The sequence below is a fragment of the Pristis pectinata genome, chromosome 2 (assembly GCF_009764475.1).
Source record: "Pristis pectinata isolate sPriPec2 chromosome 2, sPriPec2.1.pri, whole genome shotgun sequence".
Classification (NCBI taxonomy): domain Eukaryota; kingdom Metazoa; phylum Chordata; class Chondrichthyes; order Rhinopristiformes; family Pristidae; genus Pristis; species Pristis pectinata.
Window position 1 is genome coordinate 39,008,400 of NC_067406.1, and position 15,383 is coordinate 39,023,782.

General features: G+C 38.7%; 1 protein-coding gene across 1 annotated transcript in view; it reads right to left on the reverse strand.

The window, feature by feature from the left end:
* Window positions 1-1,153: 1,153 nt before the first annotated feature.
* Window positions 1,154-15,383, reverse strand: part of nol6 (nucleolar protein 6 (RNA-associated)) — a 68,087-nt gene continuing 53,857 nt past the window's right edge. Inside the window, exons 19-26 of the mRNA XM_052040031.1 lie at window positions 14,322-14,485; window positions 11,588-11,740; window positions 10,457-10,554; window positions 7,661-7,785; window positions 6,492-6,581; window positions 4,511-4,711; window positions 2,255-2,356; window positions 1,154-1,606 (exon numbers count right to left, since the gene is read on the reverse strand). Of these exons, the coding sequence (XP_051895991.1) occupies window positions 1,457-1,606; window positions 2,255-2,356; window positions 4,511-4,711; window positions 6,492-6,581; window positions 7,661-7,785; window positions 10,457-10,554; window positions 11,588-11,740; window positions 14,322-14,485 (1,083 nt within the window). The 3' untranslated portion in view covers window positions 1,154-1,456. The remainder of the gene's footprint in view (window positions 1,607-2,254; window positions 2,357-4,510; window positions 4,712-6,491; window positions 6,582-7,660; window positions 7,786-10,456; window positions 10,555-11,587; window positions 11,741-14,321; window positions 14,486-15,383) is intronic.

The following is a 15,383-nucleotide window of genomic DNA, read 5'->3' on the forward strand; positions in this document are numbered from 1 at the left end:
CCAGACTTAACTATTCCAATGCTTGCCTGGCACACCTCCCCTCTTTCAGCTTACGTAAACTTTAACAGGTAATGCCTGTAGCCAATCCTACACCAAATTTCATTCACCTACCTTCCTGATTTTAAAGTTCACCTCAATCTAAAAATTCTCTCTTGCTCCTATCTCTGGAATCTCCTCCAATCCACCAATTCCACACTCTTCTGTTAATTGCTATTTGTAGTTACCAATGGCAGCCCAAGTGCTCTCTCTTCTTTGTTTTAAAGATGCTTTTCAAAATCTACCTGTGCCAGCAAGGTTTTGGTCACCTATCCCAATAGAAAATAATTATTTCATGACCACAAGCTGCCCTAAAACACCTTGCAGCCAGTGATGTATTCATAAATGTTGTCATTGCTATCAGGTAAGAAACACATCAGCCAACTTGCACAAAGCTTATTGAAGCAAACAGTAAAGCAATAATGAACATACAGCTCTTTTGTAGCTCAGTATTTGTTAACATCCAGTTACACATCTTAGGATGTTTCCTGCATTACAGTTATTATTGCTAAAGAGCAGTCCCAAGTTTAAAATGTGAGTGCCTCATTACAAGATTGTCAAGGATAGTGAGGAAAATCACAAGAGAATAGTGAATCATGAGAATACATAGAAAATGATACCCATATGGGCTATATATTTAAAAGAACTGCCAATTCTTATGGAGGTGGGGGGGGGGGGGGGGGGTAATGAAAGTGCATGCAATTATATATTTGTATAAAGAAAAAACAGCTGACAAATGGTCAAGTACTAAAATTTGCAAGATAGGAAATAAAGCTACTCCTGCTAATAACAGCTGTGCCTGCCCCAGGATTTTCAATAACAAATTAACAATCTATACACAGAAATTAAAGATAAATCATTTTCAGATTTTGTTAAATTTTTCCCAAGGAACACTTTTCATCTACAGTTAACTCCCACGTTAGTGTTGTTGACTGACAAACTTGTAGGTCTGTTTAAGGCCAACAAACACAGGCAAAAGCTGCATAAGAAAACACGTGTTAACCTATCATGTATCGATACTTCAAGCAAAAACTTTTCAAAGGAAGCAAGTATCAGAAGAGGCAGTGCTCATCAGCACACAACAGCTTTTGTTTGATAATGTTCAATTTCAGATCATTGCAGCGGTCAAAATTATTATTTTTTTATAGAGTGTATATGAAAGAAATAATATTACGTCTCAGAAATATGAATGGCATCAACAAGTCTAATGACACAAAGCAACTTCTCTAAAATCACCTTGCTTGAAAATAACTGGAAATCACAAGAAGGTCTGCTGTAGATCCAAGAGATGTACAGTATATAAAAAAATTTATTTTTCCAAATGGTACAAGTTATAATATTTTACCACATTTTCATAATCTCCAGACTACATGCCTACAAAATGAGGGACTAGGTATCTATTGATAAAAGGATTTGGTCCTTAGATCTTCCATTTTTCTGTGCGTGCTTCGATGGACTTCACTAAACCAGCTCCAAGAATTTCAAAGTCTTCCAGAATAGCCTCTACATTGGGGATCATTTGAAGTCCATTTCCTTTTGTTTCCAACATCCTGGCATTAACGTGTGAGGTCTGTAATTGTATAATGAAATACTCATTGAATGGGGGGCATTTGGTAGCAGTTGTGGCAGAAGGATTAATATTCTATAGTAACATAACCAGAGTGTATTAAACATGCTTCCATTGACAAATAAGGAAGCAATAATGGAATAGCCGCCAAATGTAAATGGCAAAAAGAATAATCTAATACCCAAGGGGAGCAAGTGGGAGGGTGAAAACAGTTTTGCCCATGAAAATTCTGAAAAACAAAAGCTTTGATAGTCATACCTTATGGTTAGCTAGGTATTAAAACTTCAAATATTTCTGACATTCAGAGACGTCTTAAAGTATTTCAAAATTAATTGAAGTATTTAAGAATTCAGAAATTGCAACAAAACATTGAAAAATCTTAAAAACCAAAGCAATCAAATAAACTCAAACAATTGAACAAAAAACTTAAAAACTCTAATGCTGAGCTGAATCCTTAGCCATGATTCTCCTTCACTGAAATGAATGGAAGGGAACTCACTGTACCAGATCTAATAAAGCCCAGGTACTGAAGTCAAATCCCAGCTTTTGCCTGCAAAACCCACCCAATTGAATATAACTGTGCCAATATCACTGCTTACATAAATTTTTCAATATCATTGAATTATTTCAAAATCATTTTACAATTAATACCTTAAAAGGTTGAGGAGCAAAAGCCTGAGGATTCCAAAGTACAGCAATCAAATTTCCTCCATAAGTATCATAGAAAAACAAAGCAAATTCCCCAAAAGCACTCTGTAACAGAACAAATTATTGCAATTAATCAAGGTTTACAAATATTCAAATAATCAATGTTTGGCAAAAAATGCAATCGGAATTTTTTTGCTATAAGAAATAGCGACACATCTGAATAGAAGTGGTTCCATCAGGCAGACATAGCATAGATTCAGGAAGGGCAGGTCCTGTTTGACAAACTTATTGGAGTTCTTTGAGGATATAATGAGCGCAGTAGATAGAGGGGAACAGGTGGATGTTGCATACTTGGATTTCCAGAAGGCGTTAGACCATGGATAGAGGATTTGTTAATCAATAGAAGGCAGAGCATTGAGATAAATGGGTGTTTCTCTGGTTGGCAATCAGTGGTGAGCAGGGTACCGCAGGGGTCGGTGCTGGGCCCGCAATTGTTCACAATATACATTAACAATTTGGAAGAGGAGACCGAGTGTAGCACATCTAAAGGTTGCTGATGACACTAAATTGAGTGGAAAAGCAAATTGTGCAGAGAATGTGGAGAATCTGCAGCGAGATATAGATAGGTTAAGTGAGTGGGCAAGGGTCTGGCAGATGGAGTACAATGTTAGTAAATGCGAGGTCATCCACTTTGGAAGGAAAAGTAGATCAGATTATTATTTAAATGGTGAAAATTGCAGCATGCTGTCGTGCAGAGGGACTTGGGAGTGCTTGTACATGAATTGCAAAAGGTGGGTTTGCAGGTGCAACCGATTATCAAGGCGGCAAATGGAATGTTGACTTTCATTGCCAGAGAGATTGAATTTAAGAGCAGAGAGGTTATGCTGCAACTTACAGGGTACTGGTGAGGCTGCACCTGGAGTACTGGTTATGCTGCAACTTACAGGGTACTGGTGAGGCTGCACCTGGAGTACTGCGTGCGATTTTGGTCTCCTTACTTGAAGGAGGATAAACTGGGTTTGGAGGCGGTGCAGAGGAGGTTCACCAGGTTGATTCCAGAGATGACGCAGTTAGCCTATGAGGAGATATTGAGTCGGCTGGGACTATACTCGCTGGAATTCAGAAGAATAAGAGGGGATCTTATAGAAACACACACAATTATGAAAGGGATAGATAAGGTAGATTAAGACAGATAAGGGATAGTTGTTTCCACTGGTAGGCGAGACTAGAATTAGGGGACATAGCCTCAAGATTTGGGGGAATAGATTTAGGACAGGGATGAGAAGAAACTGCTTTTCCTAGATAGTAGTGAATCTGTGGAATTCTCTGCCCAGGGAAACAGTAGAGGCTACCTCATTAAATATATTTAAGACACAGGTAGATAGATTTTTGCATAGTAGGGGAATTAAAGGTTATGGAGAAAAGGTAGGTAGGTGGAGCTGAGTCCATGGCCAGATCAGCCATAATCTTATTGAATGGCGGAGCAGGCTCGATGGGCCAGATGGCCTACTCCTGCTCCTATTTCTTATGTAATTATAGCACAAAATTATAGGACCAGAAATGAAATACAATAACCAGACATTATCCCAAAGCTGTTACTGCATTTTGTGCACAAGATTCTTAAATGAGTATATTGATGAAAAGCTGATGGTTTTGGTTATTGGTAATTAGTAATTTGAAAGACCTTAAATAAGCCAGGTATGCAGCTGCAAGTTATTATGCTCCTTACGAAACTCATTTGCAGCCTCATGGGTGGGACCCTGGAACCATGCAAGGTGTTAGCTACAGTATGAACAGCAATCTACTTGCATCAGGCAGTTAACAATTTCTGACAAATTAGAATGTGCATTTTAAATTGAGAGCATTCTAAGTCTCCAATAAAGGTCTAGTAATCCAAAGGTCTAACCTAACATTTTAGAGGCAAGGAATTAAATCCCACCAAAGATATTAAAATTCAGGTAACTAAATTATATCTAGGATTAAAAGATGGGATCAATAAATGAAATCATTTAATCATAAGTTGTCATAAAATGCCATCGGGTGTCATGGAGTTGGAATATATTACTCTGTTTACTTTCAACACAGTTCGTCTCCACAATACATACAGCAACAGTGGTTTCTTTATTCTTAATTTATGGATTCAACTTCCAAAAGCCTTGTGAGCAAGACAGTTATGCAAATTTTCATAGGAAAATGACAGACTCTACATTTTAATGAGAATAATTACTTCTTTCTGCATCATTAATGTGAAGTACTCACCCTTAGTTCACGAAGGTAACACTGAACTGGGTCATAGCCCACCACTGGTAACTTTAAAAATTTTACTGATGCATCTCTTTTTAATGTCCCTCTACAGTATGTTACTTTTGGCTTATCAACTGCTTCTAGATATCTCGGTATATGTTTGGGGTTCAGGTGAATGATGACATCATACACATCCAGAGGTGGCCGGAATATCATCTGATGCAGGAAAAATGGAGAAAATTAACAAAGTATATTTTCTTTCCTTTCCAGGATGTTAATTCTCTTTTGACATCAATAAAAACTATCAGCACCATTTTTCTTTTGATGATTGACAGCATCTTTCAGATTTCAAGGCAGGTTGGTGGCCAGGAATGTGTTAATATTTGTAGATTTCCACAGAAGCATTTGCAAACCATAGACTTAATCAGAATGTACTTCAATAGAAAATATTATTTTATAACCACCAAACAATAAAAGTTTCTGTACAATTAACAAATTTCAGTTCCTGTAAAATCATAGGGTTACTGCAGACAATTGTGTAAACCTGTGCTGACAACATCTGCTTAATTGTTGACATCAAATGTGCATTCGGGCAAGATACCTGCAGAAACTGAAGGAAATGCCACGAGATGTATTCTTAATTTGATGTGTTGGAGCTTGACAGCATTACAGCTGAATCCAGGAATAGAACAGCCCCACCCATACATTGATGTCCTAACACAGCATCAAATTCAATTGATTAAACATGTGATGCAAGGCAGTAACACAAAGTTCTCCAAAAACATTCAAGCAATTTTGAGTCTTCACTGGTTCACTGGCATTTAAATTTTAAAGATTATAGCCTCATAATTAGCCAATCATTTCTAAAATATATCGCTTGGACTTGTAGGCTGGCATGATTCCATTTTTGGCAGTAGATAGGCTTTGACTGGAAGTCAGCATAATTCATGGTAAGCAAGAAGATTTCTTAGAGTGAATTATGCTATTTTAATTGTAGTGGTGTAGGAATTATTAGTTTTACAGAGGTGAAATCAATGATGCACTGCAGTTTGAGGACGTATAGCATATTGTTCATACAGTGCACGTAAGTCATTGTTGAAATAAGCTACAAAAATGTATTTAAATTAAGAGTTTTGGTTTATTAAAATTCAATCATTGTAGCAGTTGGAATGCTGTTAATTGTGTCAGCCTAGGGAAGCAAGAAGTGAAATAAAGGCTCCTGATTGTAAGAATTTCTAAAATTTTGCAGAACTGGAGCCTCCATCTTCTATGTTGTCTCTAAATTCATGGAGTCTCTGTTCCCAACGCACTCCCTAGATCCTAAACTCACGGGGCCTGTTGCATCCCACATGTCCTTAAACCCGAAAGTCATGCCGCCCCTGTCTCCTTGAAGCTCGAGACAACCCGGCAGGCACCATGCTAACCAGAACCTCCAGCTACAAATCCACTTTGCACATTATTTTCATCGGAAGCCAAAGCAGATACACAAGTTGGATTACTGTCCACATCCTTCGGTTCCTTAAGGACAACTAACAATCTACAGCAACATGGAGTAGGGGAAGAACATTAAACAATTTCTGATATTATTTCTGATGTTGTCTTAAAGCTTGAATGCACCCATCACTTTCACATACTGACATTATTTATTGGAAGAATTTTCTCTTTTTTTTCTCATTTTACTGCATTCTCAGACTTTTGGAATAAAAAAATGTCCACTGAAATATTATTTTGAGAAGAAACTACAGAGCGAAACAAATAATCCAACTTTTAAAAGATAACATCATTGTAACTGAATGGGACATTTTTCATTGTTTAGTAATTCAAGTAATTGTAGGTAGGAGGGAATAGCTGGGTCAGCACAACATTGTGGGTCGAAGGGCCTGTTCTGTGCTGTACTGTTCTATGTTCTAATTTAAAAGATTTGTGTAACATTATTAATGCAGCTTGTATGGCAAAATAACAGAACTACTTAATGCTTGCAATATCCAGACATTACCTTAAGATCATGGTTATCAGAAGGATCCAGCAGCTGGCTTTCCAGTATTTGCAATGATTTGCTTGCTAGCTCTATCAATCGTTGAAGAATCTGAAAAGTTCACAGTAATTATTGTTTTGGTTGATCAAATTCAAGAAGGGCCCAAGTTAACTTGCCAATGCCTTGGACCTTTTTTTTCCCCACATGCACTAGAAGGCACATTTAAAGTCAGGTTTACCAAAATCAGTGGTTTGATATTTTGTGCTAGTAGAACAATGGATGCTCATCAGGTTTGAATCACAACCTCAAAATCTCATTTTCAGCAATGCCACAAAACAATGGGTTAAAAACAAAATTCTTAATTCAAGAGAAGAAACAAACTGAAAGGAGAAGCACTATCCCATAAACATATGCTAGAGAACATGTTAATATTCTTAAATTCATTCTCAGGATTTGGGTATTCACATTTATTGCCCAGCTTCATCCAGTTGTTCAATTTTCAGTTTGATACAAGCAAGTCTTTGGCCATTTCACCACACTGGTGTTTTGACTCCTGAGTATTCACAGCATTTTGTTTTGACTCATGGAGTTTCAATGGATTCACATAAAAGGGGAAACAGAACAAGGACTGCTGATTTCGTCAGGACACTTGGTTTTCATCAGAAATCCAATAATTAGAAGTCATGGTTACTGCAATGCACAGAAAGTGCTGGAGGAACTCAGCAGGTCAGGCAGCATCTATGAAGGGAAATAAACAGTCGACGTTTCAGGCCGAGACCCTTCATCAGGACTGGAAAGGCAGAAGCCAGAATAAGAAGGATTGGGGAGGGGAAGGACAACACACAGGCAGAGGATAGGCGAGTTCAGGTGATGTGGGGGTAGGATGGTAGATGGGTGGGGGAGGAGGAGAAGAAGATGTAATAAGCTGAGAAGTGATAGGTAGAAGAGGCGAAGGACTGAAGGAGGAGGAATCCGGGATGAGAGGGCAGTGGACCATGGAATAAAGGATGGTTTCCGCAACCAACTTTATATTTCCATGCATACTTTAAAAAAAATTAATTCCTCTTAAAATCCAGCATGGCTGTTGGATTTGCATGAGAGCAGCAGGTGCTAAATCACTAACCAATTGCCTTTGTTTGTCATGTGCGTGCCCTCAACATTATTGTAATCTAAAGAGAATTACTGCTTACCAGTGCTGATGGCCGTCTTTTGGTCCAGATTGAAGTTTTTCTGTCATTGGGTGTAGCGATAAACATAACAGGAAGCTGAGTCCGTGTGGCAGCAAAGTCATTCTTAATCTCAGCATATTCAGCATCTATAAAACATGTACCAAAAGACATTTCAGGTGTCATTTCCCACAATATGATACACTGTGGACAAATGTTCCTCACAAAGGTAGTTCCAGTTGTCATTAAAGAACTGGCAATAACTATTGGATCCTGCTCATCTAATTCTCTTTCTTGATACAGTTATACAAAAGCCTCATCCAGAAGTCTCTCTTTGGTCATCACCTTGCTATCTTGATCATCTCCTTCCACCTCACAGGAGCATGTATATTCTGTGGAATGAAGAAATAGCTAAAGATATATGTGTGTGTGTGTATATATATATATATTTTGCAATCAGAAATTGCGTAGGGAAACAGATGGTAAGGATAAAGGGTAGTTAATGACTGGATTGCATAATTGGATTAAGTAAATAGGCTCTTACTTGCTGTTATTTGCAACACCACAGGAAGGATGTGACTGCACTGGAGTGGGTGCAGGTGCAGAGGAGATTCAACAAAGCGTTGCCTGGAGTGGAAGATTTCAGTTCTGAGAACAGACTGGATAAACTGTGCATATTATCTGCTACTGCCCAATTGGAGCAAGTACCTTTACAACATTTAAGTACCCAGATGAATACTTGAATCACCTATATGGAGAAGACTACAGACCAAGTGCTGGTAAATAGGATTAGTAGGGATGGGTATGTAACATTCAGCATGGACACTGTGGGCCAAAAGGCCTCTTTCTGTGCTGTATGACTCTATGAAAATGCTGGAAACACTCAGCAGGTCAAGCAGCACTTGTGAAAAGGGAAATGTTTCATCAGAACTGGAAATGAGAGAAAGCAAAGTAGTTTTATATTGATAACAGGAAGGAGGGTGAGGGGGGAGGGATGAATATGACTGAGGGAACATCAATGATATGGAGAGGCCATCACCCACCTTTGCTGTAACTGTAAACTAACTTTCTTTCTTTCATTCCTTGTTCTTCCACATCTTTTTCTTTCTCTTCTTCTGATAATTTCAGATATCAATAGTTCTATCCACTCCACTCCCATCCCAGGCACATCCTTTGTATTCACCTGCCTTTGTCAACTTCTTTTACTCAACTCCGTGACCATTACATTCTCTCCTGGTCTCTGCCCCCCATCACAGTCATGTTGTTTCCACCACTCCCCATTTCTTCACAAGTTAGAAGGTGCTTTATCTCATTGACCTGAAACACTAACTCTGTTTCTCTCTCCACTGACGACTGACCTGCCAAGCACATCCAGCTTCTTCTGTACTATCTGCAAATCAAGTAGAGGGTGAATGCGCTTCCCCTGTGAATTCATTCCCTTGTGGCTGCTCTGTCATCCAATAAAATCATGGTTAATCTTTTACATCAATGCCACTTTCCTGAACCTGGATATCTAAAATTCTATCCCTCTTTCCCTGAAATTTCTCCGTGACTGAGCCTCCACAGCCTTCCTAATAGAGAATTCCAAAGATGCAACACCCTCCGGATGATGGGATTTCTTCTCATCTTCATCCTCAATAGATGGTCCTTATTCTGCAACAGTGATCCCCAAATCTGGGCACCACAGCCAGGGAAACATCAACCTGCATCTAAGCTATCAAGCCCTGTAAGAATTTTCATGTTTCAATAAGATCACCTCCCATTCTTAGTAAGCTCAAGACACTATAGGCCCAGTCTATTTAATCTCTTCTCAAAACTGCCATCCATCAATCTGGTGAACCAACAAAGTGGCAGAAGAGAGAAGTTTGGTTGGTTGGGAGGAGGCGGGTAGTGAGGCCAGAACAAGAAGTTGGGTGGCCAGAAATTTAGTGAGAATGGGTTCAAGAGAGTAGGATATCAGTCATATAGACAAGTTGAGCATGAAGAGATGAGGAGAAAAGAAACTTGAGAAAATACATTTCCTGGATTAGGGATGTTAGGTTCAGGAAGCAGCCAAATGGATTTTCTCAGTCTTAGGGACATAGCAGTCCATTAGTTCCTCACATAATGGATTAAGACCAGTTTGCGGATGCAGAACAGATTACATGTATACTTTCAGAATGAACGGGGATTTCACTGCTACAGAGAAACACTCATAATGCAACAAACATAGGAAATTTATCGCATAGGGAAGCTTGGATGTCAAAACCTTTAAACAGATTGTTGTCAAAATACATTAAATGAAGTCATAACCATTAAGAATGATGAGCGATTTTATTGAAATATATACGATCCTAAAGGAGAATGACAAGGTAGCTTCTGCTAGGTTTCCACAAATGGGAGATTCTCAAACAAGGGGTCATGGTTACAAGGTAAGAGGGCAGTTGTTTAAAATGGGGGTGTGTATGAATTTCTTCTCTCAGGAGGATGTTCTGTGGTATAAACTCCATAGACTAAATGGCCTCCTTGTAAATTGTGAGAAAATATGAAATACAAACATCAATTTTTAAAAACTTATTTCATTGATAAACTTCCATTGTAACTTCCTACACCAAAATACTTTCTCTTAATATCAAGGTTTTTGAAAAGCAAGATTTAGCTTTTAAGCAGCAGTTGATGAGGGCAATGAATTTCAAGATGGGATCTTCTGCATGCTTCTGCCGCACAACTAAAAACTGGCTTAACTTCCATTTTACCTAATCTAATCAGTATTATCTGTTACAGAACGAGTATTGACTGTAAAACAGCAAAATTATCAGTGTGTATACCATGAGACCTCACCTTTTATTTCACCATTCAGATTCACAATCAGTGGGTTATTCTTCCAATCAAACGTTGATAACAAATTCAGAAAGCGAAGGAAGCCAGTTTGTGGAGAGCTGTTAAGGAAAAAATAGTGCAAAGTTAGATAAATATACAACAATGTAATCAGATTATGAAGATTGCTATAAACATAAAGAGATTGAAAAATATACAAAATAGGGCTGGTCTACACAGTTTATGAAGCCTGTTCATCCTTTTCTGCATTAATCCTGCCTGATCCCAGATTCCCTTGGATCTGTCAACCTCTTTCCTAACTCTACCTGTATAACCAGGTATTCAATGCTCTCTGGAACAGGGAATTCAAACAATTCATAACACTGAGCAAATAAATTTCTCTTCACTGCTGTCCTAAATAGACAATCCCTTATCCCAAGGCTGTGCCATACATCTGTACCCTCTCCAGCCAAGGAACACATCCTCTTGGCATCCATCTCATCAAAACTCTCCAAGAATTTTGTGTTTCAGTAAAATCACAGCTCACTCTAAACTCCACAAGACAGACAGCAAAGAGATCTCTCCCAATGGGATAAATCCCCTAAATCCAAGAATCAAACTAATGAACTTTCATTGCAATACCTTCAAAGGCAAGTAGGTCCTTTGAGAAGACCTGAACTCTACACAGTGTAGCTAATGGTAACAAGTGCATAAATAGTAAAGAAATGGATACATTTAAAATTGTATTCTTTTCTCTTCAGAAACCACAACTTCTGGACTCAGTTTGTCCATCACACAACAAAGTTTCAGCATTATCCACCACAAGAGGGAAACTGGACAAATAGACACAATAGCTTTAGGCATGTAAATTCTCTCATAAAGTAAAATTACTATTAACTTTCACTAATATAGTTAACACACAGTAAATAAGTAACACAATAGAAGCTCATAACTTTTGATTGTTACTACCCTCAAGAGCACAAAGCCCATGATCAAATGGCAAGCATCTTTGACAAGGAAAAGGCCGTCAAACAGATAGTCAAAAGTGCTAGTGAATTCAGTCATTGCACAAAGATTGTCTGTGCAGAAATTAAACTGCAGAAGTACAATATTCCCCCTGTAGACCCCAAAAATAAAATAAAAGTATGTTCTTACACGAGTGATGAATAAGGTGCAGGCTGGGTGAAGAGGTAGGCTGCAAGAAGATCGATACACTCCTCGCCAATGTAATCACTGAGTAACTGAGCACTGATCCAGCGCTTTGCAAGTCGACATGTTCCACTGTATGCAGAATGTTGCTGCTGAAGCCTGAGGAGAAAAGAGACTTAGGTCAGAATTTTAATAGAGTCATAGAGTCATACAGCACAGAAACAGGCCCTTGGCCCAACTGGTCCAGGCCAACCAAGATACCCCATCCAAGCTAGCCCCATTTGCCAGCATTTGGCCCATAACCTTCTAAACCTTTCCAATCCAAGTACCTGTCCAACCTTTTTTAAAAGTTGTTATTGTACCTGCCTCAACTACTTCCTCTGGCAGCTGATTCCACATAGATACCACCTTTTGTTTAAAAAGGGTTGCCCCTCAAATTCCTATTAAATCTTTCCCCTCTCACCTTAAACCTACTGTATGCCCTCTAGTTCTCGATTCCCCAGGCCTGGGAAAAAGACCAAGTGCATTCACCCTATCTGTGCCCCTCATGATTTTATACATGTCTACAGGATCACCTCTCAGTCTCCCACGATCCGAGGAATAAAGTCCTAGTATGTCCAACCTCTCCCTATAACTCAGTCCCTCAAGTCCTGGCAACATCCTTGTAAATCTTTTCTTCACTCTTTCCAGTTTAATAACATCTTCCTTATAGCACGGTGACAAAAACTGAACACAATACTCCAAGTGCTGCCTCACCTGTGACTTGTACAACCACACCATGATGTCCTAACTTTTATACTCAATGCCCTGACTTATGAAGGCCATTCTGTTCAAGAATGTCACATACTTGAACAGTCAAGATCTTTTAATATATGACAGTAGATGACACTAGGTCTTTCAAATCAACCTGCATGAGGCCTACAGAAGAACACAAGAAAATAGCAGAAGTAGGTTATCAGGCCCTTCAAGCCTGCCCTGCCATTTACTTTAATTTAATATAATGCCATTTAATATTCTGTGTCATTTCTCCATACTCCCCTATTCCTCAATCTATCAAATATTTACTCACCCTCACTTTAGAGCACATAGCAAAAAGCATAGAAGAGTAGAGAAAGTGTAGGAACCTAAGATATGAATAAAACATTACCAAATAAAATCACAGAAAACCCAAGGATGTTTTATGAATACATAAAGAGCAAACAATGAATTAAAGAAAGAGTAGGGCCTGTTAGGTACCAAAAGTTTAGGGTATGTGGAGGTACCTCACTGAATGAATATTTCACAGAAGAGGATGTTGCAATTAAAGCAAATCAGTGGATATTATTGGATGGGATAAACATAGCAAAAGCGATAGTATTATGGAATTTATCAACTTGAAAATAGATAAATCAGCAGATCCAGATTAAATAAATCATGAGAGCTAAATGTAGAGGCCCTGCCTACAAACTTGCAGTGTTTTCCAGGTGACAGGAGCTGTGCAAGAGGATTGACGATTGCTAATGTTATACTATTGATTAGAAAAGGACAAAGTGTTAAACCAATTATAAGCCAGTAGATTTAACATCAGTGGTGAGCAAATTATTGGAATCCATTCAACAGGACAGATTAATCAGGGGCCATCAAAATGGATTTATTGAGGGATGTTGACTTATTTTGTTGAATGTTTATTTTTTGAAAGAGGTAACAAAGAGGGTCATGAGGGCAATGGTTTTAAAGTAGTCTATTTGGATTTTACCAAACCTTTTGACAAGGTCATACATAGCGGATCAGACAAAAAATTAAAAGCCCATGGGATCCAAGGGAGAGCAGATATTGCATCAAAAACAGGATCAGAGGTAAGGAGCAAAGGGTAGTGTTTTTGTCACTTGAAGATCAATGGTCTTCCACAGGACTCCAAGTACAGAGCTTTTGAAATATACATTAATAATTTGGATCTAAATGCAGGGGATGTGATAATGAACTTGGCAGATGATACAAAAACTGGTCATGTAGTTGACAGCAAGGAAGAAAGCTTGAGAAAAGAGTCTGATCAGTTGGGCAGAAATGTGGCAAATGGAATATAATGCAGCAGAGTCTGAGCTAATGTATTTAGGGAGGTTACACAATAAATGGGAGGATATCGCATGGTGTGGAAGAACTGAGAGGTCTTAGAATAATTTCACACATCCTTAAAAGGATACTAGTAGTGTGGTTAAAAATATGGGATACTTTCTTTTAGCTGATGCATACAAAGAGAGGGAGGTTATGCTACTTAGGTAACAACCTGAGTACTACATACAATTCTGGTCACATTACAAAAAAGATGTGGTTCCACTAGAGAGGGTGCCAAAGAGATGTACAAAACTGCTGCCAGGGCTACAAAATTCTAGCACAAATAAAAGACTGCATAAAGGCCAAATGTACTCTTCATAAAGTAAATCACATTACAACATAAGAAACAGGATGTGGAGTAGGCTAATCGGACCCTCAAGCCAACTCCATCATTCAGTAGTATGACAGATGAACCAATTTTGGCCGCATCATTTTCCCATTCTCTCCCCATATTCCACGCCTCTCTGGGCTACAGAATTCTAAAGAAACCTCATCGCATGAATTTGCACCCAGCTGTTACTAGCACTTGAACAATCATATGAGAAAATGCCCCAGTTCCTTCAAAAATGTACATTGTTACCTAAGATGCAAATTAACCTGGATAAATAGATTATGATCACACTTTACATTCTTCCAGAACACTGCTTACCCATGCAATGTGCTCGTTAGGCAAGGTAGATGAAGGGTTTCCCATTCTAGCTGGAAGGACTCTTCAGTATCCCGATATTTCAGCATACCATCTGGTGTCTGGATTTCCTTCAGAATCAGAGGTTCTCTATGATATGCAACTTGAACTCGGAAAACATAACCATCCTAGGTAGAATCAAGAACAACTTTAAACATCTTGTGAAAGGAAACAATCACAGATCAAATCTTAAAGAACTTATGGATATTTGACATACATTGAAACACACCACTAAACATTTTGTCTTCCTAGGATTGTCTCCCATGAGCATTTTTAAACAAGAAGCTTCATTTATATTTTCCAGTAGAAGGAATTACAGATGGCAGCAATTGCAAAATTACATTTCTACAACTATTTAACTACTATGGGCAGGCACGGTAGTGTAGCGGTTAGCGTAACACTATTACAGCACCAGCAACTCGGATTCAATTCCCGCCTCTGTATGGAAGGAGTTTGTACGTTCTCCCCATGTCTGCATGGATTTCCTCTGGGTCCTCTGGTTTCCTCCCACATTCCAAAAAAGATGTATAGGTTAGGAAGTTGTGGGCATGCTATGTCGGCGCTGGAAGCATGGCGACACTTGCGGGCTGCCCCCAGGAACGATGGTCGACTTAAAACAAAATCAACCATGATTTTATTGAATGATGGAGCAGGCACATTAGGTTGAATGGCCCACTTCTGCTTCTATTTATTATTTGATTACATTGCAGTTCAGTACCATAAAAAATTAGTTACCTCCAGAATGAGTTACTTCTAAATTTAAATGCTCACATTTGCTTCAACTTTACTGTGTTCCTCAATGGAAGCCTGCAAGATACCCTGTAAAATATTTGTGGGCTTGAAGAGTGTTGACCAAGGACATTAGGGATGTAGGATTCCTACACGAGGTGCAATTAGGTTCTTTGGAAAAGACCTGAAGAATTTCTTCACCCTGCCTTTCCATCACTAATTTCTCTGGTACAAGCCAAGACAAGTAAATGCTCAATGTCCTGTAGAGGTGACAGCTTGGTCACTTTCTTTAGTTAA